Source organism: Eubalaena glacialis, chromosome 4, assembly GCF_028564815.1.
Source record: "Eubalaena glacialis isolate mEubGla1 chromosome 4, mEubGla1.1.hap2.+ XY, whole genome shotgun sequence".
NCBI classification, from domain to species: Eukaryota; Metazoa; Chordata; class Mammalia; order Artiodactyla; family Balaenidae; genus Eubalaena; species Eubalaena glacialis.
In genome coordinates, this window is record NC_083719.1 from 185631799 (window position 1) to 185656962 (window position 25164).

General features: G+C 55.5%; 1 protein-coding gene across 7 annotated transcripts in view; it reads right to left on the minus strand.

The window, feature by feature from the left end:
• DOT1L (DOT1 like histone lysine methyltransferase) overlaps positions 1-24696 on the minus strand; it is a 58651-nt gene extending 33955 nt beyond the window's left edge. For 5 of the 7 annotated variants that reach the window (XM_061190842.1, XM_061190841.1, XM_061190846.1 and 2 more), the window contains exons 1-3: positions 24364-24696; positions 11643-11686; positions 1934-2008 (exon numbers count right to left, since the gene is read on the minus strand). In XM_061190842.1, the coding sequence (XP_061046825.1) occupies positions 1934-2008; positions 11643-11686; positions 24364-24444 (200 nt within the window). In that variant the 5' untranslated portion in view covers positions 24445-24696. Of the gene's footprint in view, positions 1-1933; positions 2009-11642; positions 11687-11810; positions 12043-24363 lie in introns of all 7 variants that reach the window. The other 2 variants (XM_061190843.1, XM_061190845.1) reach the window with 2 other exon arrangements.
• Between the last annotated feature and the right edge of the window lie 468 nt (positions 24697-25164).

Here is a 25164-nt window from a genome sequence, read left to right on the forward strand (position 1 = left end):
AGTGAGATGCCAGGACCCCGGGGAACCCAAGGATGCACACGGGGGTGCAGGGAGCACCCCCCGCAGCCCCTCCCCACCTGCATCTTCGAGACCCCCCAGCCCTCGACCCTGGCCCTGGAAGGACTCTGGGAATTTAAGTGCACCTTCCTTCCTTCCTAACAGAATTAAAAGAATGCAACTGGGACCTGTAACCATATGGCAAGTTCAGTTTCCTAGAATGGCAGCTGCAGCTGAAAAGCCAGAGATCTCGAGCGAGAAAGAGCAGGCACGGCTGAAGCCTATGAAACTCACACACAGACACACAGAGAGGGATACGTGGCTCCAACACGCTGGGAGCAGGCTGACACGCCGCAACAAGGCAGGAAACCCACATTCCGGGGGAGCTAACCACGTGCACAGGCACGAGGGGTCCAGCCCAGCACCGGGCCGCGGGGTCCCAGGGAGCACGGCCCAGCAGCCACCCGAGTGCAGTGTCTGTGAGTGACATGCCCGTCCCTGGCCCCAGGCACCCACTCTTCGAAATGGAAGGGTGGACGCGATGGCCAGTCCATTTCCAGCTCCTGTCTTCCTACGCAGGCCTCAGGGAGAAAACAACGCACTAGTTCGCAACCTCACTTCCTTGTGTTCTGACTTCTACACCTCCTTCAAAGCCTCTGGCTACACCCTGGAAGAGACCTTTTCCTGGTAGGATGAGCAACACGGAAGCTCAGGGGAACCTGGGCACCCTGATCCCTGCCGGGATCCACCCAACAGAGGAGCTCGGCCCTCTGTGCCGGCCCTGCCGTCACAGACCCTGAGGTCGCACGGGTCCCTGGGGTGGGCGCCGTCAGACCGCCCCCTGCCCTCGCCCAGCCCCACGTCCTTCCAGTCTTTCCTCAACCGGCTGAACACGGAGGGAAGAACACCAAACCCCCACCTGCAAGCACCTTGCACCAAAAGCGCCTTTAAGCACCCCGGCTGCTCTAGGCCAGGCCCACGGCACTCAACCGTCATGAGACATGAGCTGCACGGACCTCAAGACCATCATTCAAGGTCAGCGGCCACAGCCGCCCTCACCCCAGGGGCAGGAGGCATCCTCATCAGGGGTCAGGACCCATGGCTGCGCTGGCCGCCCGAGCCCGTGCGGCCACCTGTGCCGACGCTGCGGGGGTCTGGTTGCTCTGGACGAGGGGCCAGCACGGGTGGCCTCTTGTCACAACAGCAAGTACTGATGACTGAACAGGGAGGAGGGGGAGGCAAGGGGGTGGGACCAGGGGCTGACTGAGGCTGGGAAGGCCGGCCAGGACCACAAGTCCTCCAAACGGGGAAGTGAGCCCAAGTGAGCAGGTCTGGCAGCAGGGCCTGTGCGGGGCTCGAGGGCGCCTCGGGGCCGCGTTCTCTGCCACAAGCAGCTACCTAAGCCGGAGCCTGCGTGCCACCTCGAGACTGCCAAGGACGGAGACAGGCAGGAGCGTTTCTCAAAGAAAAACAAAAAAAATTCCAGGCAGGCATTCCAGACATGGCCTCGCCCTTCCCCACCCACAGGACTCTCCTCGGAGACCCAGGATGTGGCTGTAGGAAACTGCTAGACGTGGCCAAAGCCAAGTGAGACCCTGACCAGAGCTGGGCAGGGCCCAAGGCTCCCCAGGCCAGGCCGCCGGCGCTGGCAGCTGCCTGCCGTGAAGAGTGACTCCTAACTTGGGGTAGTTTCACACACACACCAATCCCAGTTGCTGCAACGTGCAGTTTCCAATTATGTCCTCACTCTGACAGCCTCTGCCAATATTGGATAAACATTTCCTACCAAAATAACTCAAAGCTGGCTCTGAAAGGAAACTCTAAAAGGAACTTTCCCATCAGCCTGCAGCATCGAGGAAGATCTAATTATAGGCTGTGTCCACACACGCTGAGCCCATCCCAAGTGCAGACGCAGCCCAGGCAGAACCCGGCTTACCTTTTGGTGTCGTAGTCGATTAAAACATAATTCTCCATAGCGAGCTTGAGATCTGGGATTTCTTCACAGACCCACCTGAAATACAAAGAAAACTAGTATTAGTGCTCTATTTTTTACTCTCAACACTGTTCTTAAACACTGTTTACTCTACAAATACAAAAACAAAACATCCTCATTACCCAACTCAAAATGTGAAACAGTAAAGGGAGGTGTTACTTCAAAACAAAGGCTGTGAAGTTTACAATGCCGTCATTACAATGATGCTGTCCTTATGAATTACACAAGTATTACGTTGCTTCAAGTTCCAACAATGTTGTCCATTGGGAGCTAAATGGACTTAATGTGTTACAGGGACTAGGAAACCAAATCAGCTCAAATCAGGGAGTCTGAAAAGCAACATATGAACCAGAAATGAAAGGGAACTATTATTTGAAGAATTAACTAATCCCAAGACAAACAACGGGGCTTCTTCAACAAACACACTGAAGGAATTCCCTGGTGGGCCAGGCCAGTGGTTAGCACTCGGAGCTTTCGCTTCCAAGGGCCTGGGTTCAATGCCTGGTTGGGGAACTAAGATCCCAAAAAACAAAAACAAAAACAAAAAAACACTGCAAGGGAAAAAAAGAGATGGAGGGGGAACCTGCGGACTGAAAGACAAAAATATATCCACCAATCCCAAGGTGTAACCCTGATTGGATCCTGATACAATCTTGAGAAAAGTTGTGAAAAAGGAGTCATCACTACAGAACTTACAGAGAATAAAAGGAAAATAAGGGATATTATGAAAAATGGCATGTCAATAAACTCAACAACTTGGGAGAAATGAACAAATTCCCTGAAAGACACAAATTACCAAAACTGACAGAAGAAGAAACAGAACATCTGAATAGCCCTATACCTATTACAGAACGTGACTTCCTAATCAAATACCTCCCACAAAGAAACTCCAAGCTCAGGTAGCTTCGCTGGTGAATTCTATGGATCACTGGAGAAGTAACACTAATCCTTTTCAGCTTTATGAGGCCAATGTTACCCTGACAGCAAAACCAGAGAAAGACAAAGCCTTGTAAACATAAAGTCATCATGAGGAAGGAAATCTACAGACCAGTATCCCTCACAAACACAGACACAAAAATCCTTTAGAAATATTAGTAAACTGAAGTCAGCAATACATCTTATTCAAGTAGAGTTTATCCCAGGAATGAAAAGTTGTTTAACATTCTAAAACTAGTCACTGTAGGGACTTCCCGGGCTGTCCAGGAGTTAAGACTCTGCGCTTCCACTGCAGGGGGCACGGGTTTGATCCCGGGTTGGGAAACTAAGACCCCACATGTCGTGTGGCACAGCCAAAACAAAAACAAAAACAAAGACAAAAACAAACTAGTCACTGTAATTTACCTCATTAAGAGAATAAAAGAGAAAAAAAGTCATACGATCGTCTCAACAGATACAGAAAACGCACACGACAAAATTCAATTCCTATTCACATAAAAACTTTTAGGAAACCAGAAACAGAAAGAGCCACCCTCCACCAGATGAAGGGCATGGGGTCATGGTGGAGCTGCTGTCTCTCAGCAACAAGCCCGCTGCTGCCTGGGGCTCTGCCAGGAGGGGTACAAGGAGACCACAGGCCTGGAGAGGAAGGAGAGCCGGCTCCCTTGTGCCCACCTGGGTCCCTGTGTCATCCAGCGAGACTGCCTCACCCAGCAGCAGGTAGTTTTCTCCATCGTGCAGACCCCAGGCCCCTCCAAACACACACACCGGCCCTAGCCACTGGTGGCCGGCGCTCCCACGTCAGGGGTCTGGCTCCCCTCCCTGTGAGACCCGCCCAAGCTCACAGTCACCAGGGCAGCTGAGCAGTGCTGGCTTCCGTGTGTCATCCCCCCCAGCCCCTGGCTCCCTCAGACCCAAGGGCCCCTGGAGTCACTGCCCCCATGGTCATCAGAGCCTCTCCACCTGGGTCTTCAGGGTGAGCGCCTTCACTGCTGGCGAGCTCTTGTCCAGCACACCTGCGTTCCCTTGGGAGGCCCCTAGCACAGAAGGCAAGGGCCCCCGCAGCCAGGACAAAGCTGGCAGTGCGAGCCTGCGCTCCCCAAGGATGGGATGCGCAGGGACCTTCAGCCTTCTACCACAGGTCCTAGACAGCACCACAAGGCAGGAAAGAGGAATGCACAGCATAAAGACAGGGAAGGAAGAAGCAAAATTGTCCCTACTCACACACACATGACTCAATACACAGACCATCCTAAGGAATTTACAGAGGACCTACCAGAACTCATGTGAATTCAGCAAGGTCACAGGACAAAGGTCAACTATACTTATAAATGCCAGCAACAAAGAATTTTAAAAAGGAACAATTTTTTAATAAATTTATTTATTTATTTTTGGCTGTGTTGGGTCTTCGTTGCTGCACGCAGGCTTTCTCCTAGTTGCAGTGAGCGGGGGCTACTCTTTGTTGCGGTGAGCGGGCTTCTCATTGCGGTGGCTTCTCTTGTTGCGGAGCACGGGCTCTAGGCACGCGGGCTTCAGTAGTTGTGGCAGGCGGGCTCCGTATTGTGGCTCGCGGGCTCTAGAGCGCAGGCTCAGTAGTTGTGGTGCATGGACTTAGTTGCTCCACGGCATGTGGGATCTTCCCGGACCAGGGCTCGAACCCGTGTCCCCTGCATTGGCAGGCGGATTCTTAACCACTGCGCCACTAGGGAAGCCCAAGGGAACAATTTTATTTTATTTTTTTTAAATACTATTTTTTTTAAATTTTATTTATTTATTTTACTTATGGCTGTGTTGGGTCTTCGTTTCTGTGCGAGGGCTTTCTCTAGTTGTGGCGAGCGGGGGCCACTCTTCATCGCGGTGCGCGGGCCTCTCACTATCGCGGCCTCTCTTGCTGCGGAGCACAGGCTCCAGACGCGCAGGCTCAGTCATTGTGGCTCACGGGCCCAGTTGCTCCACGGCATGTGGGATCTTCCCAGACCAGGGCTCGAACCCGTGTCCCCTGCATTGGCAGGCAGATTCTCAACCACTGCGCCGCCAGGGAAGCCCAAGGGAACGATTTTATATGTTACTTAAAATAACATTAAAACGTGGACTTCCCTGGTGGCCCAGTGGTTAAGAATCCGCCTGCCAACGCAGGGGACATGGGCTCGAGCCCTGGTCCGGGAAGATCTCACCTGCCGCGGAGCAACTAAGCCCGTGTGCCGCAACTACTGAAGATCCCACATGCTACGGAGCAACTAAGCCTGTGCACCACAACTACTGAAGCTCACGCGCCCTAGAGCCTGCGTTCCGCAACTACTGAGCCTGCGAGCCACAACTACGGAAGCCCGCGCACCTAGAGCCCGTGCTCCGCAACAAGAAAAGCCACCGCAAATGAGAAGCCCCCGCGCCGCAGTGAAGAGTAGCCCCTGCTCGCCACAACTAGCGATAGCCTGCGTGCAGCAATGTAGACCCAACAAACCCAAAAATAAATAAATAAATAAATGTTAAAAAAAAACAAAAAAACAACATTGAAACGTAAATACTTAGGGATTATCTTAATGAAAAATTTGCAAAACCTCTACATTGAAAACAACAAAACATCACTGAGAAAAATTAAAGACAACATGATAGTAAATATATAAACAAACAATGCTCATGGAATACAAGACTAAATACTGTTAAATCTCCTCCTCAAACTGAACTGCAAAATAATTCCTACAAAAAAGTCCAGTAGGCTTTTTTCTGAGTAACAGACAAGCTGATTCTCAAACTGACATACAAAGGCAGAGAATCTAGAATAGCCGAAATAGTCTTCAAAAATAACAGCACTGTTGCAAGATTCACACTGCCTTAATTTGAGACTTAATGTAAAGCTACAGTAACCAAGAGTGTGGTATTGGCAGAGAGGTGAACGAACAGATCAATGGTACAGGACATGGAATCCACAGATAGACTAAATTTTAACAGCTGATTTTTGACAAAAGCACCAAGGCAATTTGATGGGGAAAGGAACATCCTTTCAACAAATGAGGCTAGAACGATCGAATATTGAATGGAAAAAAAAAATCTTGACCCCCATAAACACAAACCCTCATCAGACATAAACAAAGATTAATTCACAATCGATCTTAAACCTGGATGTAAAAGCTAAAACCACAAAGCTTCCTGAAGAAAACAGGAAAATAACTGCATGACTCTGCAGGCAAAGATTTCCTGGATATGACCCAGACGACCCACCATCAAAGAATAAACTGATAAGTTAAAAACTTCCACTCATCAAGATGCCATTAAAGCCGCAATCAGCCACACTATGCATAATACGCTATCTCACTAGGCACTCAGTCGGAATATGTTAAGAATTCCTATAACTCAGTAAGAAGACAAACAACCTGTTCTCAGAAAACAGCACAGCGCTTCCCTGGTGGCGCAGTGGTTAAGAATCCGCCTGCCAATGTAGGGGACACAGGTTTGAGCCCTGGTCCGGTTAGTTCCCACATGCCGCAGAGCAACTAAGCCCGCAGAGCAACTAAGCCCGCGAGCCACAACTACTGAAGCCCGCACGCCTAGAGCCCATGCTCCACAACAAGAGAAGCCACTGCAACGAGAAGTCCGCATACCGCAACGAAGAGTAGCCCCCACTCACCGCAACTAGAGAAAGCGTGCGTGCAGCAACAAAGACCTAACAGCCAAAAATAAAAATTAACTAATGAATTAATTTAAAAAAAACAAAAAGCAAAAAACAGCACAAACTCTTCTCCAGGGGAAAAACCAGAGCTCTCTGGAGCAGTGGCCGACTCTTGGGCTGGGACACAGCAAATTCAAGATGACTCTGGAGCATCTGGCGGCTCCAGAAAAGTGAGGATGTGCTCAGAGTGGGCGGGGCCAAGTCAAAGGGACTGGGCACAAACACAAAGAGCCCCCCAGGCCAGCACAGGAACAGCCTGAGGAGCAAAACAAGTAATGCAGCAGCGGGGTATGACCCACAGAATGAAGTCAGTGCCTGAGGAGGAACAGCCCTTCCTCACAGAAAAGTTCCAATTAATAAATGGGGGGAGAATGACGGAAACAGAAAAGCACCTTTTGGGACGTCCCTGGCGGTCCAATGGTTAAGACTCCACGCTTCCCCTGCAGGGGGCATGGGTTCAGACTATGATCCCGCATGCCGCGCAGCACGGCCAAAAAAAAAAAAAAAAGCATCTTTCAAACACCCCAGTAACTAGTCCTTGCAGTCCACCTCTGGATGCTAAAATCAGAGGCGAAAGTCCAATAAGAAACAGGATATCTGCACAGCCTTCAAGTAGTGGGTTGGCCAAAAGGTTCGTTCAGAAACCCGAATGAACCTTTTGGCCAACCCAATATTTCCCCCACGATTTTTATTAATTAAAAAGGGGAGGGGACTTCCCTGGTGGCGCAGTGGTTAAGAATCCGCCTGCCAATGCAGGGTACACGGGTTCGGGCCCTGGTCCGGGAGGATCCCACGTGCCGTGGAGCAACTAACTCCGTGTGCCACAACTACTGAGCCCACGCGCCTAGAGCTCTTGCTCTGAAACAAGAGAAACCACCGCAATGAGAAGCCCGCACGCCACAACGGAGTAGCCCCGCTCACCGCGACTAAGGAAAAGCCCACGTGCAGCAACGAAGACCCAACCCAGCCAAAAAATAAATAAATTTAAAAAATAAAAATAAAAAAATTTAAAAAAAGGGGGGAAACAGTAACTTTACACTGGAGAAATCTGGAAGATACCACCTCAACCACGTGATCCAAGTTAATGTCATCATGGCAAGACATGTGGATGCCACGTGCCTCTTGCTGTACTCAGAGCTCTTATCAGGAACACTTTTTTGTCAAATACTTTTTCTGCACCCATTCCATACTATTTGGAAGCAGACCACACGTGACGTTTTCATCCATAAATATTTCAGTATTTAACTGTAAAACTTACGGCTTCTTTTTTTTTTAAACATAAGTGGATGCCACTGTCACACCTAGGGAAAAAAACACCAGGAATAGTAGAGAATTCCTCAAACTCATAGTGGGCATCTGTGAAGAACCTATAGCTAACATCACCTCAGTGGTGGAAGGCTAAATCTTTCCCACCAGGATCAGGGAAAAGGCAAGAATACCGGATTTCACCACTTCATTGCAAAACAGTCTTGAAGGTCCCAGGCAATTCAATAAGGTCCAGAAAAAGAAATAAAATCATGAAGCCTGTAAAGGAAGAAGTAACGCTGTCCCCACTTACAGGTGATACAATTATTTCCACAGCAAGTCTCAGGAAATCTATAAAACTACCACTAGGATTGATGAATTAAGCACAAGGTCATGGTTAATACACAAAAATCAACAGTATTTTTACCCACTAGCAGAAGGCAAATAGAACATAAAATTTAACACACAATCCCACGTATGGTAGTGACAAAAGCATGAATGAGCTAGGAATAAACCTAACAAAAGGTTGTCCAAGACCTCCACACTGCAATGCCAGAGCTGCCAAAAGAAATGTTGAAAGGCCTAAGTAAGTGCAAAGGTATACCATGTTCATGGATTGGAAGACTCAACAGAGATGGCAAATCTCTCCAAGATGACCTACAGATTCAATTCCTAACTAAACTGTGCAAAAATCAACAAGCTGATTCTAATATTTACATGGAAATGCAAAGGAGATGGAATAACCAAAGCAACATTTCAAAAGAAGAACAAAGATGGAGGACTGACTCTGTCTGATTCCAAAGCTTACCATAAAGCTGTGGTAACCAAGGTTTTGTACTGCCCAAAGGACAGAGCCATGGATCAGCAGCACAGAACACAGTCTAGAAATAAACCACCTGGTACACTGTCAACTGATCTTTCACAAGGGTGACAAGGAAATTCCACAGAGAAAGGACAGTTTCATCAACAAATGCTGCTGGAACTACTGGACGTCTGGCATGCAAAACAATAAACTTGAGCCCATACTTTGCACCACATGGAAAAATTTATTCAAAATGGATGAAAAGATGTAAATGTAAAACCCAAACTATAAAACTTCCAGAAAACACAGGAGAAAATCTTTGTGACCTTGAGTTAGGCAAACACGTCTTAGCATGCAAAAAACCCACAAACCATTAAAAAAAAGGTGATAAACTGGACTTCTATCAAAATTTAAGATATCTGCTCTTTAAAAGACAATGTCATGAGCATGAAGAGACAAGCCACAGACCAGAAGAAAACGTACCTGATAAAGGATAAATCACAATGATAAAGAATGCTCAAAATTCAATAATTAAAAAACAACCAGTTTTTAAAACCAGGCAAAAGACGATGAATGTCATTATTAGGAAAACTCTCATTAAAACCTCAATGATACCACCACACGACTCGAACAGGACCAGCAAAAACAACCCAGTGAACATCACCTGCCAACAACAGGAGCCACGGGAGCGGTCCTGCACTGCTGCCTGCAGCACCAAGTGGGGAGGCCCCTTTGGAAAACACCTTGGCAGCCTGTCTTCAAGCACAACCCAGCAATCCCACTCCCGGGTATTTACGCAGAAGGAAGGGAGATGTGTCCACACAAAAACCTCCGGGGGATGTTTACAACAGCTTCATTTACAATTGCCGAAAATCGAGATCCACCCAAACATGTCTGTCATCTGGTAAACGAATAAGTGAACTGTGGTCCACCCTGCAATGATGCACTCCTCACGAATAAAAAGGAAAAACTATTGTTACATTTTTAAAAAATGTAAAATTCTAGAAAATGCAAAGTAATCCACAGCGGCAGAAAGCAGGTTGGGCTGCCCGGGACAGAAGGGAGGGAGAGGTGGCCGACAGAGGGCACAAGGAAACACAGGGGTGACTCCTCTGTACACTGGTACATGGGGACACCCACGCATCCACGTCGGCCACTGTACACTTTCCACACATGCAGTCTCCTGCACTTCAACCACACCTCGACTGTGTCATGATAAACCCTAACGTGGAAAAGAGGAAAGTGGATGGAGGTACAGGTGAAACAAAAGCAGCTGAGAGTCGGCGAGTGCTGGGCTGGGTGGCTCATCACACCCACTGCCTACCTCTGGGCATGTCGGAAATCCTCCAGGATAAAAAGTAAAATAAGAGGAAAAACAAAATAGGTTAACTACTGTCTTTGCCAGTGAACAGAACCCGTCTTCGGGGACACGAGGGAAGGAGGTGAAGTCGCCTGTGAGATGAGGAGCAGGCCTGTGGCTGGCAGGCACCGCCAACCCGGGAGGGGACCAGGCCTGGCTGGACAGCTGCAAACCCAGTCCTGACGCCCCGCACTGCAGGGACACCCCCTCCCTGCAGAAAGGAAGCAGGTGGGGAGGCCGACCCGCCCCTGGAGCTCGCTCGGCTCCGGGGAGTGTGTGAGAACCGAGGCTGGCCGACTCAGTGCCCCCCGCCTAATCACACAGCCCCACTTCCTAACCAGCAGCTTTCTTTAAAAATAAACCATTATTATTATTATTATTTTAAATGTTCACCTAGTTTCTTCTTTTTTTAAAATATTTATTTATTTATTTATTTATGGCTGTGTTGGGTCTTCGTTTCTGTGCGAGGGCTTTCTCTAGTTGTGGCGAGCGGGGGCCGCTCTTCATCGCGGTGCGCGGGCCTCTCACTATCGCGGCCTCTCCTGTTGCGGAGCACAGGCTCCAGACGCGCAGGCTCAGTCATTGTGGCTCACGGGCCCAGCTGCTCCGTGGCATGTGGGATCTTCCAAGACCAGGGCTCGAACCCATGTCCCCTGCATTGGCAGGCAGATTCTCAACCACTGCGCCACCAGGGAAGCCCCTAAACCATTATTTTTATGATAGATTACACCATTAACAAAAAAAAAGTAGATCCCAAATTCTCAGCACCACCCCCGGACAGGCCCACCCTGCGAGACTCACACCCATGATTTCACTCAGTCTTCCAGACAATCCTGCAGGAGGCCCTGCTCAGCCCCGAGAGCAGAGAGAACAATCTCAGGGAGTCTGAGACCACTCAGCCTCCAGGGGCAGGACAGGGCCTCACTTCACAGCCCAGACCCCCATCCTGACTCCTTCTTGGGGCACTGCCAGCCCGTCCGCCCCAGGTTCAAGCGGATATAATGGCGTGTGGCCCAGGCAGTGGCTACACAGCTAAGGATTTTAAGGAACAATGCAGCGAGATGCCAGGGCCATGGTCACACACGTGGGACATCTAAAGCCAAGAGTGGTCGCAGGATTCCGCGCATGGGCCCCCGAGGGCACTCTGGAGGCCATCGCAGACCCTCAGGTCCCACGTGAGGAGACAGCCCACTAGAAACACAGCAGGCAGCCCTCCTCCCAGATCTCGCCCGGGTCAGCCTCCTGGGCACCCGACCTCCTCTGCACAGCACAGGGCAGGCTCACAGAGGGAAGAGCAGCCCAAACCCAAAGGTCACAGCAAACCCCACGGGAGAAGAGTAAAGCAAGGTGATGAGATGAGAGGGGAGGGGGTCCCTCGGGAAGCTGGCCACTCAGGATTTCCAGCCTCTTCCACAGGAAGCCAGCTCACGAAGCACCAAGACCTGTCCTGGGTCACACTCAGAGGACTTGACCCCCTGACCCCACAGTCCCGCTTCCCAAGCCTCCTCGATGCTGACGATGCTGACGCGGATCAGCATGGAGGAATGGGGGAGCGCACAGCTGGGGGGCTGCTGGGAACTCAGGACTGGCCCACCCCGAGGCCCCGCCCCTGAGGCCCCGCCCCAGCAGGTGCCACACTCACCGGATGGTCTCGATGATTTCATGAGCAGCATCGTGGTGTTTGTCCTGAAAGACAATGGGACAGGGTTTAGAGCCGTCCCTCCACCCTCCGGTGATGGTGGCGACCAGAGGAGGCGGGTGCTGCAGCCCCCAGGACTCCCCGCCTCATTTCCCGACCCGCGGGACCTACCAGAGAGCCCTACCCACAGCGCTGGGGCCATGTCCTGCCACGTGGGACACGCTGGCTTCGGGAGCGCCTGGTCCTGCAGCGCCCTGCCGCCCAGCGGGCTGCGGGGAAGGGACCGGGACGGAGTCTAAGCCCCCGACCCTCCTTCCCCAGGACTTCCCCCGGGCGCTCCTGCAGCCTGGAAGCCACAGGCCTGGCTCTGAGTCCCTGAACCGCTGCAGGCCTCGGTTTCCATCTGTAAAATGGGGAAACACCAGTCGTGCAACCACCGGGAGCGGGCGAGCAGCGGTCCTCCCTCCCGGCCACAGCGGCGCTCTCCTGGCCCCACTGCGCCCGGCGGGCTGGCCTCGCCGCTTTCCCCGAGGAGCACGTCGGGGGTCACTCTGGCCTTTCGCCGGGGTCTTGGCGGCCAGCTAACCCAAGACCGCGCAGAAACCAAGTGAGGACGACGCATCGTGTGGACGGTCTGTAACTCTAGACTGCACCTCCGCCCCGCCGGTGAAGGTTTCTATCGCGGTGAGTAGGGGCCTCAAAGAGGATGCACAGCGAGAGGAGGGGCCGCGAAGAGCATGGGCTGAAGCCGGAGGTGAGACGGTCAGGCCCAGAGCTGCCAGCCCTGCCCTGGGACAGCAACTGCCCCTCTCAGCCCAGGCCACCATTTCCACGCTTCACAGTGGAGGACGGCAATGCGGGCAGAGCCCCTGCAGGCCAGGGCACGGATGCCCGGAAGGTCCCAGGGCAGGGCCCCCCATGGCGCAGCGTTCCTAACAGGTCAAACAACTCCGGAAACACCCTTTGTGTCCTAAGCCTCATCTTTGCAACAGCATCCCTACTGAGATATAATTCACACAAGATGGGCCCCCGCTTCAAGTACACAGTTCAGTGGGTTTTAATGCATTCAGAGCTGTACAACCATCACCTCTATCTAGTTCCAGAACATCCCATCACCCCATTAGCAGACGTGCCCCAATCCCCTCCCCAGCCCCTGACAACACTAATCCACTCTCTGTTTCTGTGGATTTGCCAATTCTGGACGTTTGTAAATAGAATTACGATATGTGACCTTTTGCCCAGAGTCTTATTTTTTAAGGCAAAGGAAAAAAACCAATCTTCTATCGTTCTTAATGACATCCTCCAACTTACCAAGGATGGAGCAGTAAATATCCATTGAACTCATATTACTTAGACAAGGCTGGGGGCGGGAGATGGAGCATGTGCGGTCCAGCACAGGACAGCCCTGCAGACCAGTGGTTCCCGAAACGGGGGAACCGACCCGCAGCATCAGCGCCACTGCTGACCCAGAAACCCTGGGGAAGAACCAATGATCGGCCCCAAGGCCTCCTGGCAAACGTCAGAAAACAGTGAGGACAGCTGGGTTTCGAAAACAGTCTGGCAGCTCCTCAAAGGTTAAACAGTTAGCAAATGACCCAGCAATTCCTCTCCTGGTGTCTGCCCAAGAGAAATGAGAATATTCGTCCACACAAAACCCTGAACATTGGGCTTCCCTGGTGGCTGGTGGCACAGTGGTTAAGAATCCACCTGCCAATGCAGGGGACACACGTTCGAGCCCTGGTCCGGGAAGATCCTACATGCCGCGGAGCAACGAAGCCCGTGCACCACAACTACTGAGCCTGCATGCTGCAACTACTGAAGCCCGCGTGCCTAGAGCCTGTGCTCCGCAACAAGAGAAGCCACCGCAATGAGAAGCCCGCGCACTGCAAGAAAATGTAGATCCCACTCACCACAACTAGAGAAAGCCCGCGCGTAGCAACGAAGACCCAACGCGGCCAAAAAAAAAAAAAACCACACACAAAAAACCCCTGAACGTTAATGTTCACAGAGGCGTGATTCACAACCGCCAAAAGGTGGAAACCACCCAAATGTCCATCAACAGATGAACGAATAAACAAATGTGTCCCTCCACACATTGAAATATTATCCATCCATGAAAAAGAGCGAAGCACTGACACTCACTAAAACGTGGACGGACCCTGAGAACACGATGCTCAGTGAGAGAAGCCAGACAGAGAAGGACACACAGGTTGTGATTCCATTGATGGGAAACGTTCAGAACAGGCAGATCCGCAGAGACAGAGAGTGGGTTCCTGGTTGTCAGGGGCTGGGGAGGGGGATGGGAGGGATGCTAATGGGGATGGGGTTTCCTCTTGGGGTGATGGAATGTTCTAAAATTGGTAGTAGTGATGACTGCACTCAATGAACACACTACAAAGCAGGGAACGGCACGATTTAGGGGGATGAGGTGAAGAGTGTGGAAATTACACCTCAAAACAGCTATCAACAACAACAATAACAACAGGGACTTCCCTGGCGGTCCAGTGGTTAGGACTCTGTGCTTTCACTGCCGAGGGCCCAGGTTCAATCTCTGGTTGGGGAACTAAGATCCCACATGCTGCACGGCGCGGCGAAAACAAACAAACAAAAAACCACAACAAAATCTACAGGAGGAAACGCACGGTATCGTTAGAAGCACCCCCGCCTCAGTAGGAAGATACTGAGCATCTCAGACACTCACACGGCCGACGGACTCTGTTCCTGCTCCACAACATGCAGTGAGTCCAGACAGACAGTCCTGGCAGCCCTGAATTCCCTGGGCTCCTGTACCCACTGAAAGCAGAGAAGACGCCACCCTGTCCCGCGGGGTCTGCTCAGAGACAAACGCACACAGCACAGTGTACAAGGCGCTGAGGTACTCACAGGGTGAGGAGGAGGGTCTAGAACTTTCCACCAACGCTCTCTCGCGTCACACTCCTCCTGAGGGGAGCCGGCCCCCGTGCACTGAGGAGCCTCAGCAGCCCTGCGGGGGCCCACGTGCAGAGGAGCCACGGGAGGGGCCTCCTGGAAGCCAGGCATCCCGCCCGGCCCGGCCTTCGGATGGGGCAGCCCCGGCTGAAGCCCCTACTGCAGCCTCCTGAGGGACCCTCGGCCGGAATCCCCTCGCCCGCCTGCTCTGAATCCCTGCTCTCAGAAACCACGGGAGGTCATCAGTGTGCGTCATCTCAAGCTGCTAAATTCATGTCTGCGTTTAGGCCAATACACTACCCTGAGAGCACGGCCCATAAGAACAAGTCTTAGAGCCACAGGAGGACGTGACAGTACCCAGGAGAGTCTGATTCCGGTCACCACTGTGGAGTTACAAAACAGGGTGCGCGCTCTGAAAGGACCCCGTGAGCACGCGCGTGTGCCTGAGCGTGCGCCGCGTGGCTGCCCCGTGCCGGCTCGGACTGCGCTCCCTCCCTCGGCGCCCCCCAGGAGGCTGGACGCCCCCCAGAGACGCTCCTCCTGCAGGGGCGGCAGGGGCCCTCACGGCACGCGGGCCGCAGCCCTGGCTGAGCCACCGCGTCTCAGGCCGCATCACGCCGACCTGGGAAGACAGGGGCCTGGAACGTGGTCTCATCTGTGATGAGATGAACTCAAGATTTCCCAAGCTTTAAAACCAGAACGAAAGGAAGGAAACAGTTTATGACGTGCCTCCTACGATCTGAGGATGCTGCTTTAGGGACTGGCCAGCTTCCAGCGACCGTCCTGAGTCGTATGATTTAAGATGCCCTGATCACCATCGATGATTCAGAAGCTCTCACAGCTTCTCGGCCGTGGCCTCTTCTCCTTCACAGGCCTTCAGAACAGAGCGACGCCAGAAGCTGACCCAGAAAGGTCCGACTGAGAACAGCCCTGAGGAAGCCCGCGCTTAGGAGCACCCACGCCTCCTCCCCCGGGGGAACCCTGGAACTCCGGGGTTTGAGGTCAGCCCTGGTCTCGCTGCACGGGACGCCCGGCCTCCCCGTCCCAGCCACAGCCCCGGCCCGCTGCTGGCTGCTTGCTGAGTCAGTGACTAACCCAGGCTCTTCTCACTGATGGCGTCAGAGCCTCTGCAGGAAGCCGCGCAGAGGCTTAGAGGAATGCTGCTCACCACAGAGCCGGCGGCCTCACTCCGGGATCCTGGGAAAACAGCCGCGACAAGCACAACCGTTCCCGCCTGAAAAAGCACCCCGTGCGGAAGCCGGAGGCTGTCATCAGGCCTGAGCCGCCACCAAGCCCATTCCGTCCGCTCCCCTCCCCTGCCCAGCTCAGGTGAGGGAGGGGGCCGCCCACGGGGCGGGGGAGTCTGGCTGTCCCTCTCGGCAGGCCCCCTGCCTCCTCCTTGACCGTGACGACAGGTGTGGGAACAGGAACTCCACCCGGACGCCCGCAGGTCTGGCTCTGCCCCCGTCGTCCCCGCAGGCCCTGCGCCCGGTGTGAGGAGCCTGGACAGGAGGCCTCCTGGGTGCTGGCTGCCAGGGCACGGCCCACCCCTGAGCACGCAGGCCGGTTCACGGTGACAGGGGCACGACATCTGGAGACATCGTCCCTGGAGGACCCGGCGAGAGGCAGGGGCAGAGACTAGGGAGGAGACAAGACGTGGACGCCGTCCTCCTCTTCCCACTTGCAGCAGGAAGACGCCGGGACCCCGGGGGCCTCCGAGGCAGGGGCACCACACCGGGACGAGCATCAGAATCCCTGGTCAGAGTGGAGCTCTGGGCCACCCGCAAACTTTCAGAGTCAGCAGGTCTGGGCCCCAGGAACCCGCATTCCTAACCAGTTCCAGCTGGTGGGGAAGCTGCTGGCCCAGGGGCCCCACTCAGAGAACCACCGGCCTGAAGCAAGCAGGGACCACACTCTCTATCACCGTCTGCTGAGGGCACAAGTGCCCAGGAGGTGCCGAGGGGGAGCACCCTGGGCCTCTGCCCGCGGTCCCCGCTCCCCAGCAGGCTGCAGGGGGCACTGCCTGCAGGCTGGGGGTCGCTGCCTTCTTCCCCGAGGCTCTGCACACCTCCGGAGCCCTGGGGTGGGGCCAAGGCAAGTGGGACAGAGCGGCCAGGATGTGATGCACGCACTGTTCCCCAAAGTGGAGAAGCACAGCGGGAAGAGTCAAAGGCAGGGGAGATGGAACACGGCGGGAGGTCTGCCGGCTGTCTGCCTGCCTCTCTCAGTGGCAGGGCTTTGAGAGCAGAGGTCTGGCTGGAGGAGTGGAAAATCTACAGAAGGCTCTCAGTCTGGGAGGAAAGCCAGGCGGGTGAGCAGAGGGCCCCGAGGCCCAGCGAAGGCGCTCAGCCTTACGTCTCAGCCTGCGGCCCCGCTGGGGAGCACCCACTCGCCAGGGAGAGGGAGCAGGGGGTGAAGGGGGAGGGGGAGGGCCAGCGCCTGCGGTGGGCCTGAGTATTCAAGAAGCGACCAGGTTTTCACTTGAAAATGAGTGCATCTCACACAGGGGCGGGGGTGGCAGAGAGACTGGCTGTGGAGCATCACACGGGTCTTGTCCACAGTCAGCCCTGGACGTCCGCAGGCCCCCAGCAAGGGGGTGCTGCCTGGCCCCAAGACCGTGCCTGAGAACAAGCCAGGCCAAAGATGGGAACCACCTGGTAAAATGATGCAAAGGAGAGAGCCAGGAAGGAGGCTCTCCTCCCACCGCTGACCCGGCCCTCTCCCCGCAGGGCCAGGTGACAAACCAGGCTGGTCTCGGGACTGAGCCGCGTCGCAAAAACCTGCCCACAAGACCGGCACTGCAAGAAACAGTCAACATGGGAAAACAGGAAGGGGCTGCCGGGACCCCATGAGGCCAAAGTCCAGCTGGAGGAGGAAGAGACAAGAGGGAGCGGGCCCGTGGCTCCCGGGCCACGGACACGGTGCAGGACACGGTGGGCCCGTGGCCCTGACCCGGGGGGGTGGGACCCGCTGTGCACACAGGGGCCCCGATGACCAGGGTCCAAGGAAGGAGTCCTCACGAGGGAGAGGGGTCTAGAGCCTCACTGTGCCCACAGCGGCCCCTGGCCACCTGGACGAGGGGCAATGGTGCGCGCTGGCCCACTCCAGTGCCATGTGCTGTGGGCACAAGATGCACGCGGATTTCTAAGACAGAGCGCGCGCATGCACACACACGAAGTAAAAGTGCCCTTTACTAATTTTTTAAACGATACGTTGAAAACGTAGTATTTGGGCTATACTCGGTTATGTACAATGCTATGAAAACGTACCTCGCCTCCTCCTTTTGACTTGTCACGTGGCTACCAGGAGGGCACGCACGTGGCTCGTGTACCACCTCACCTACCGCCGCACCTGCGGGAGCGTTTCCAGACCTGACCCTGAGCCTGAGCTCCACGCCTGGGTCCGCAGCTCACGGAAGCCAGTCTGCGCAGAGCCAGGACCGGCCGGGACGTCCTGCTGTCCGGGCAGCCGTCCTTCTGTAGGACGGGCATGGGTGTGTCCACAGGAGGACGGGGCGCCACGGTGGCTCCAGGGGTGACAAGACCATTTCAGTTGCTTCAATCCAAACTAGTCCACCTGTAACAGCCCAGGCCACCCAGCCACCCAAGGAGCCCCTGCAAGTGCTGAGCGCCAGACGCCGGGGGTCCGCGTGGAGGGGCCGTCGTGCAGTGACTCCGGTGGGACGGGGGAACGCGACGACCAAAAGTTCACCACCAGAGCTTTTCTTGCCGTCACCAAAGAAAATGCTTTACTGCCACAGAGCAGTCCAGCCTGAGGCCAAGGCCGAGGCCGTGACGGGAAGGGAGGGAAAGCCCAGGGATGGAGGAGGCCCTTCCGAGGGGGCACAGCTGGAGAAGGACTCGCCCGGGGCTCCCCGAGCAAGAAGCGGAAGCACGGCCTCCACCCCGCAGTCTCAAAGGCCAAGGCAAGCCGTGCCCCCAGCCTTCAACTGTCTCCCACTCCAGCAAGAGGTCCCGTTAGCACCGTATCAGTGCAACTGACGTCGCCCCACCCCAGGACCAAGCCAAACGAATGCCTCTCCAGGGCCTCGAGACCCCACGACCTGGTCCACACAGACGGGAGCATCATTCAGCCATGCAAAGGGGTGAAGCCCTGACACTCACAACAACATGGATGGACCCTGAGAACATGATGCTCAGTGAGAGAAGTCAGACACAGAAAGACACACAGGGTGTGATTCCACTGATGGGAACCATCCAGAACAGACAGATCCACAGACACAGAGAGTGGGTTCCTAGTGTCAGGGTCTGGGGCAGGGGACTGCGGGCCCTTTGCGCTGATGGAATGTTCTGGAATTACAGATGATGGTTGCACCGCTCTGTGAATATAGTAAAAGCCACTAAATTGTACACTTCATATGGGTGAGTCCTGTGGTGTGTGAATGCTATCTTGACAAAGCTGTTATTTAAAAAGACACAAAACCCACAAGACCCAGCGCGGCTCCTCCTCCCCTTGTCCCGCCCCTTCACCTGGTGTCTGTCCCAGACCAGGTGTGGGCCCAGCGTGTCCTGCGGCCCCAGCACCTGCTCCCCGGTGGGAGCCTCACTCAGCGCGCAGGGTGAGCACAGAGCAGACGCCAGGGAGCCACCTGCACACCAGGGGAAACGTGAGCCACCACCACCATGCGACGTGCAAATCCTTCCCGAGAGCTCCCCGCCCCGAGCCCCACGACTCCCGCCGTCCCCATGGGCACCACCCCGTGGCGGCCCCCCGGCCCCCAGCACACAGCCTGCAAATCCCCTTCCCCACCCGGGAAAAGACGCGTCAGGTTTTTAAGGGACAAGCGTTCTCAGAGATAACCTCTCTCACACACCGGCTGCCCGTGCACCTGGCGTGACTCTAACGCGCTTTCCGGGCATCGGCCGCGCACCCCATGACTAACTGAGGGGATTCAAACGGAAGCCCCTCAGAGATGAGGAGGCATCGTCATCCAAGGTCAATACTCAGTGAAGCACACAGCCTCCGACCTCCCAACTGCAGCTCACGGGAACCTGTGACTCGGCAGCCCTGCCAGGCGCCGTGGACAGGAAAAGGGCCCGGTCCTACACGGGGGCGCCGAGGAACAGAGCCCGGGGCCAGGCACCGCGACAGCGGCCGTGGGTGGGGAGACAGAGTCTGGGAAGGAACGACAAAGGCGGGCAGTGAGGGAGGCACTACAGAGCCATGCGTGAGCTGCGGAGCACCGCGGACAGACACCCGGCACGTCCTCTGTGAACACCCTTGGGACCGCTCAACGCCACGGGCGCGGCAGGAGACCCGGCTGGTGGGAACGGCAGGGAGAGCTTGAAGGGACAGAGAAGATGCCAAAGAGGCCTCCAGGCAGCGCCCTGAGTGGGAGGAAGGAAAAAGGACTGTCATCCCACAGCCAGGGAGACAAGGCGCACGCACTGGGGAAGAGGGCCAGGACCACGAGAGGAGGACACGGCAGAAAGAAAGAGGGAGGAGGGGCTTCCCTGGTGGTGCAGTGGTTGAGAATCTGCCTGCCAATGCAGGGGACACGGGTTCGAGCTCTGGTCTGGGAAGATCCCACATGCCGCGGAGCAACTGGCCCCGTGAGCCACGACTACTGAGCCTGCGCGTCTGGAGCCTGTGCTCCGCAACGGGAGAGGCCCGCGCACCGCGATGAAGAGTGGCCCCTGCTCGCCACAGCTGGAGAAGGCCCTCGCACAGAAATGAAGACCCAACACAGCTAAAAATAAATAAATTTATAAAAAAAAAAAAAAAAAGAAAGAGGGAGGAGAGGGGTTTCCTGGGAGACGAGCGCCGGGCCCGGGACCCAGGGACGCGCAGACACAGCCAGTCTCACCCTACAGGTCCCCAAATTCAAAAGGGACACCAAACACTCTGTATCTTGATTGTACCAATGCTAATGAAATCATTACATCGGTGCGTAGCTTTGTAAGATGCCACCATCGGGAGAAACTGAGTAAAGAGAACGTGGGATGTCTCCGTCTTATTTCTGACAGCTGTGCAAGAATCTACGATAATCTCAAAATAAAAAGTTTAATTAAGGAAAAAAGGATGCAGCTCCTAGAGGTAGACTGGGGGTGGGTCCCCTGCAGCTCCGCCACCTCCTGCCTAGTGAATATCCAAAGGGCCGGCCACCTCTGGCTCCTCCCACCAGGAACAGAGCACACAGGCGGTATTTGGATGTTAGGGACCAAAGTACAAAAGCTAACAGCCACGTACGTATGGAATATCAGGCTTTTCCGGTGATCCCTTCCTCTTTAAAGAGGCTACTTCACCCACAGAAAGTCGTCAAAGGGTTAACCTGCCTTCCACCTGAGCTCAGATTAGGCAGGACTCACACCAGCAGAGGTCAGATCAGAAAATATTTTCTGAGTCACAGGGAGGGATGGCTCACTCGGCCGCCCACTTCAGCTACTACTCACAGTCGAGTGAAGGGCATGACTGCTCAGCGGGCATTCATCAGAGACTCGTGGGCTCTCAGGAGGAAGCCAGAAGCAGGCGGGGACAGTCACGCTGGGGCTGCTCCACGCCCACAGCCTCAGTGAGTCACGGAGGGGAAGGACCACTGCACGCCCTCGCAGGCTCCTGCCCAGCCATCAGGCAGCCGAAGATACCACCTGCTCGCTCCTGAGCTGAGACCCGGTTTTCCCACCAAAAGAAGGGCCATGCTGCTTTAGAAATGCCGCCGTGAGCTACAAGTGGATATCTGGGAACTCTCAGTCACAGAAGGAACAAAACTCGCCCTGCACCCCGCCCTCCCATTTGTCAATTGCGCAAAAGCCCATTTTGGAGGCTGGACACTTCCGCGTGCGGACGGCTGTGGCTGTTTGCACTTCCTCCTGCGGGTGCCCCCTCCTCAGAGAAGCCACCCACACCTCCCCCAGGGCAAACCTGGCAGCCCCACCCTCTGGGACCTCAGCTGGTCCTATATACGGGGCACTACACCTCAGGTGAACTTCTGTGTTTATAGATCACCTACCGTCCTTGGTTCATAAGTTTCTTGAGAATAAGAATACTGTCTACTGTCCTCTGCGCCCCCTGGAACACTCACTGTAAATATCCAGGAGGTGCTTGCAGAATGAATGAATCAATGAACAAACAAGCTCAGTCATTTCAAACGTGCGGTCACATGAGTAATCTGACCTTCTGAAAAGTTAAGCTTCTGGAAGGAGCCCATTTTCTTAATGTATTCAGCATCGAGTCATCACAAAATATGAACTCTTATAAAGTACCACCCCCTCACTTCCCATGAGAAAGCAAAATTCCTCAGTGGGGAAATGGGAGGGTAGCAGACGTTACCCGCAAAGCTTTAGGAAGGCTGCGGCTCGCTGAGCACTTCACTAGGGCCCCTGACTGCTTGCCTGGTAGTGGGACAGACACACCAGGAACGGCTACTGACCAGCAGGAGGACTGCCCGGCCAGGCAGGCAGCACACCCCGCACCCTGCCAAGCGAGGTCCGGCCAGCAAGGGAAAGACGCTCTCCAGTTCAGAACCGCCCACCACTAGAAAGCCAGGTCCTGCCAGGGCCTGGACACACGAGGTCTTTCTTACAAGGGTTACAAATCTGTGGCCTTGCTGTGCCTTGAATAAAAGACGGTGATGGGGACAACGTGACCATCTCTAGATGAACCTTCATCTTCATTTCAAGTGCCTGGGTGCTGGGTCACAGTGGATTTCTAAACTCTTCCAATACTCAAAAATACCAATTTCTAAGATGCAGAAGAGTTGTTAAACATACACTTAGCACAGACCCCAGTCTCACTCCTGAGTATTTTCTCAAGTGAGGTAAAAACCCAAGTTCACATGGAAACCTGCCCTGGGATGTTCACAGCAGCTTTATTCCTGATCCCCTCAAAACTGGAACTATCCCACGAGTCCTGCCACCCGCAGGCGAATGGACAAACGGGAAATGGAATACAACACAGCAAGAAAAAGGGGTGACTTCTCATACCCGCAACAACAGGGATGACGGACCACCCTGGTGGTCCAGTGGCTAAGACTCCGCGTTCCCAATGCAGGGGGCCCAGGGTCCATCCCTGCTCAGAGAACTAGATCCCGCACGCCGCAACTAAAAGATCCTGCACGCGGCAATGAAGATCCCACGTGCCGCAACTAAGACCCGGCACAGCCAAGTAAATAACTAAATAAGTAAATATTAAAAAAAAAAAACAAAAACAAAACAGGGATGAATCTCTGATAGGTTTTGCTGAGCCAAAGCAGCCAGAATCAAAAAGCTACATACTGTTGTTCCGTTTATCTGACTTTCTGGAAAAGCCAAAACCTTAGGGACAGAGAGGAGATTAGTGGCCAAGAGGCTAGAGGCACGCTGGCGCCAAAGGGCAGCAAATGGGATGACGGGATTGCTCTGCCGCCTGATGGCGATCATCTGTCAAAACTCCTAGAACTGTGCACTACAAGTGAACTATGCTTCACGGCTACCAAGGATAAACAAATTATTACATTTTGAAAAATGCGCCGGCCAGCCAACCGGTACATGACAAGTGCAGTAAGAGGGGCGGGGGAGGCGAGGCAAGTGGATCAGCTGGAGTTCTGAAGGTTCTCCCCACTTTCAGTTTCTGTGCCCTGGGATGTCTCCCCGCCCTGCCCACTGCCCAGGCCGCCCACCCGGGCCACCCGGAGCTACCCAACCGGAAAAGCCAGAGCCCGGGCTCAGCCGCGCCTCCGGGCGCAGGAAGAGCAAAAATAGAAAGCGCCGGTGCGCAGTGGCGGGCTGGAAACCCTCCGACCTCGGAGAACCGCGGAGAACCGGGGCCCGGAGCCAACATCGGCTCCCGGGCGGTCCCAGCGTCCCGACCCCGCCCCCGGCCGCGACACAGTTTCCACAAACTGACACACACGGAGCCCGCGCGAGGGGCGGGGCGCGCGGGCTTCCCCGCCGGGTCCCCTGGAGGCCGGTCCCCCGCAAGCCGAGCGCGCGAAAGGGCGCCCCAAAGGCGCCGGCCCACGGCGCCCGCTGCGCTTTCCCTCCCGAAGGCGGGCTGCAGGGCCCAAGCGTGGACCCTGGGACACGAACACGCGCACCACGCCGCCACCGGGGACGAGAGGCCGGGCGCCAACCCGGCCGGACACCCTGCATTTCTGGAATCACCGAGACGCCTGTGTAAATTTCCGTTTGGCCTGTCATTTTCCAAAGGCCACTCAAAATCAGGGGACAGAATGCCTCCTCTCCAAGGGTCCAGCCAGCCCACCCACTCAAATTAGGGGACAGAACGCCTCCTCTCCAAGGGTCCTGCCAGCCCACCCACTCAAGATCAGGGCACAGAACACCTCCGTTCCAAGGGTCCTGCCAGCCCACCCACTCAAGATCAGAGGGACAAAATGCCTAACTAAAACAAAACAAAAACACAAAAAACTGGAAAGAGGGAGAAAAGGGTGTCCTCAAAAATAAAAAAGCTAAGCACGTTGACAGCGCCAAGAATAAACTACCAGGAAAAAGAAACCGTACATGTCAGATCATAAAGTACGGAAGGGCAAGCCCGCCGGCAGTCCAGGCCCGGGGGGACCGGGGTCCCCAGCCCGGCAGAGCCAACGGCAGCCCGGCTCGGGCGCCCCTCGGAAGCGCGGGATCCCCGCGGCCAAGTCTGCGCCCCCGGCTGGCCCCGGCTCCCCTCTGCCAACCCTGCGCGCGGGGGCTGGAAACGGCCGCGGAGAACCACGGCGGGGTGGGAAGGAGGGTCCAAAGAGGGTCTGGGGACTCGAGTCGCTCCGTTTCTCGGTGGGCCCAGCGCGCGCCGTGGGGGAAGAGGGGCGGGGGTCCGGGGGGAGGGGACGGGCGGCACTCACGTAGACCGGCAGCGGCCACGGGTAGACGGCGGGCTCAGCCCCCACGGGCGACTTGAGCCTCAGCTCCAGCTTCTCCCCCATGTCTGCGCGCGCGGCCGCCGCACCATGCTAGTCGGGCGGTTGGGGGAGGGGCGGGGCGCCGCCGGCGGGGGCGGGGCAGGCGGGAGGGCGGAGGAGGGCGGAGGAGGGCGGAGGAGGGCGGGCGGGCGGGCGGGAGGCTGAGGGGAGGGGGCCTGGCCTGGGCCTCAGCCGCCGCCGCCGCGCTCCCGTCCGGCCCCCGGCTCCCTCTTTGTGGTCACAGGCCCGGAGCCTCCAACGCCGCCGCCATCTTGGGCCGGCGTGAGGCGAGCACAATGAGCCGGGGGCCGGGCTGAACCACTCGCGGCGCGCGCGCGGGGGGGCCCGGCGCGAAGAGGCGGCGCGCGCCCGCTGCCCCGCCCGCCGCTCCGCGCGCGCCCCCCCTCAGCCCCGCCCCGTGGGCTCGCCCGCACTCACGCACGCACGAACGCACGCACGCACGTCCTCGGCTGCCCCCGGCCACCGGCCCGACGAGGGGACCCGGGGAGACCCCTTGGGGCCTGCGGTGACGGGTTCGAGTCCCTCTCTTGGCGTACCGTGACAACCGCCCCCCCCACCCCCCAATAATAAGACTATAATTCCTCATTAAATGTGAAAGCCGGAATCCCGGCTTCTGTTCACAAGAATGCCGTGTATTTAGCCTATGCTAGGCACCAGACCCTGGACGCTCAGTACTGGCAAAAAAGGAAATGCCCTGCCCTCATGGCGCTGCCATTTTAATTG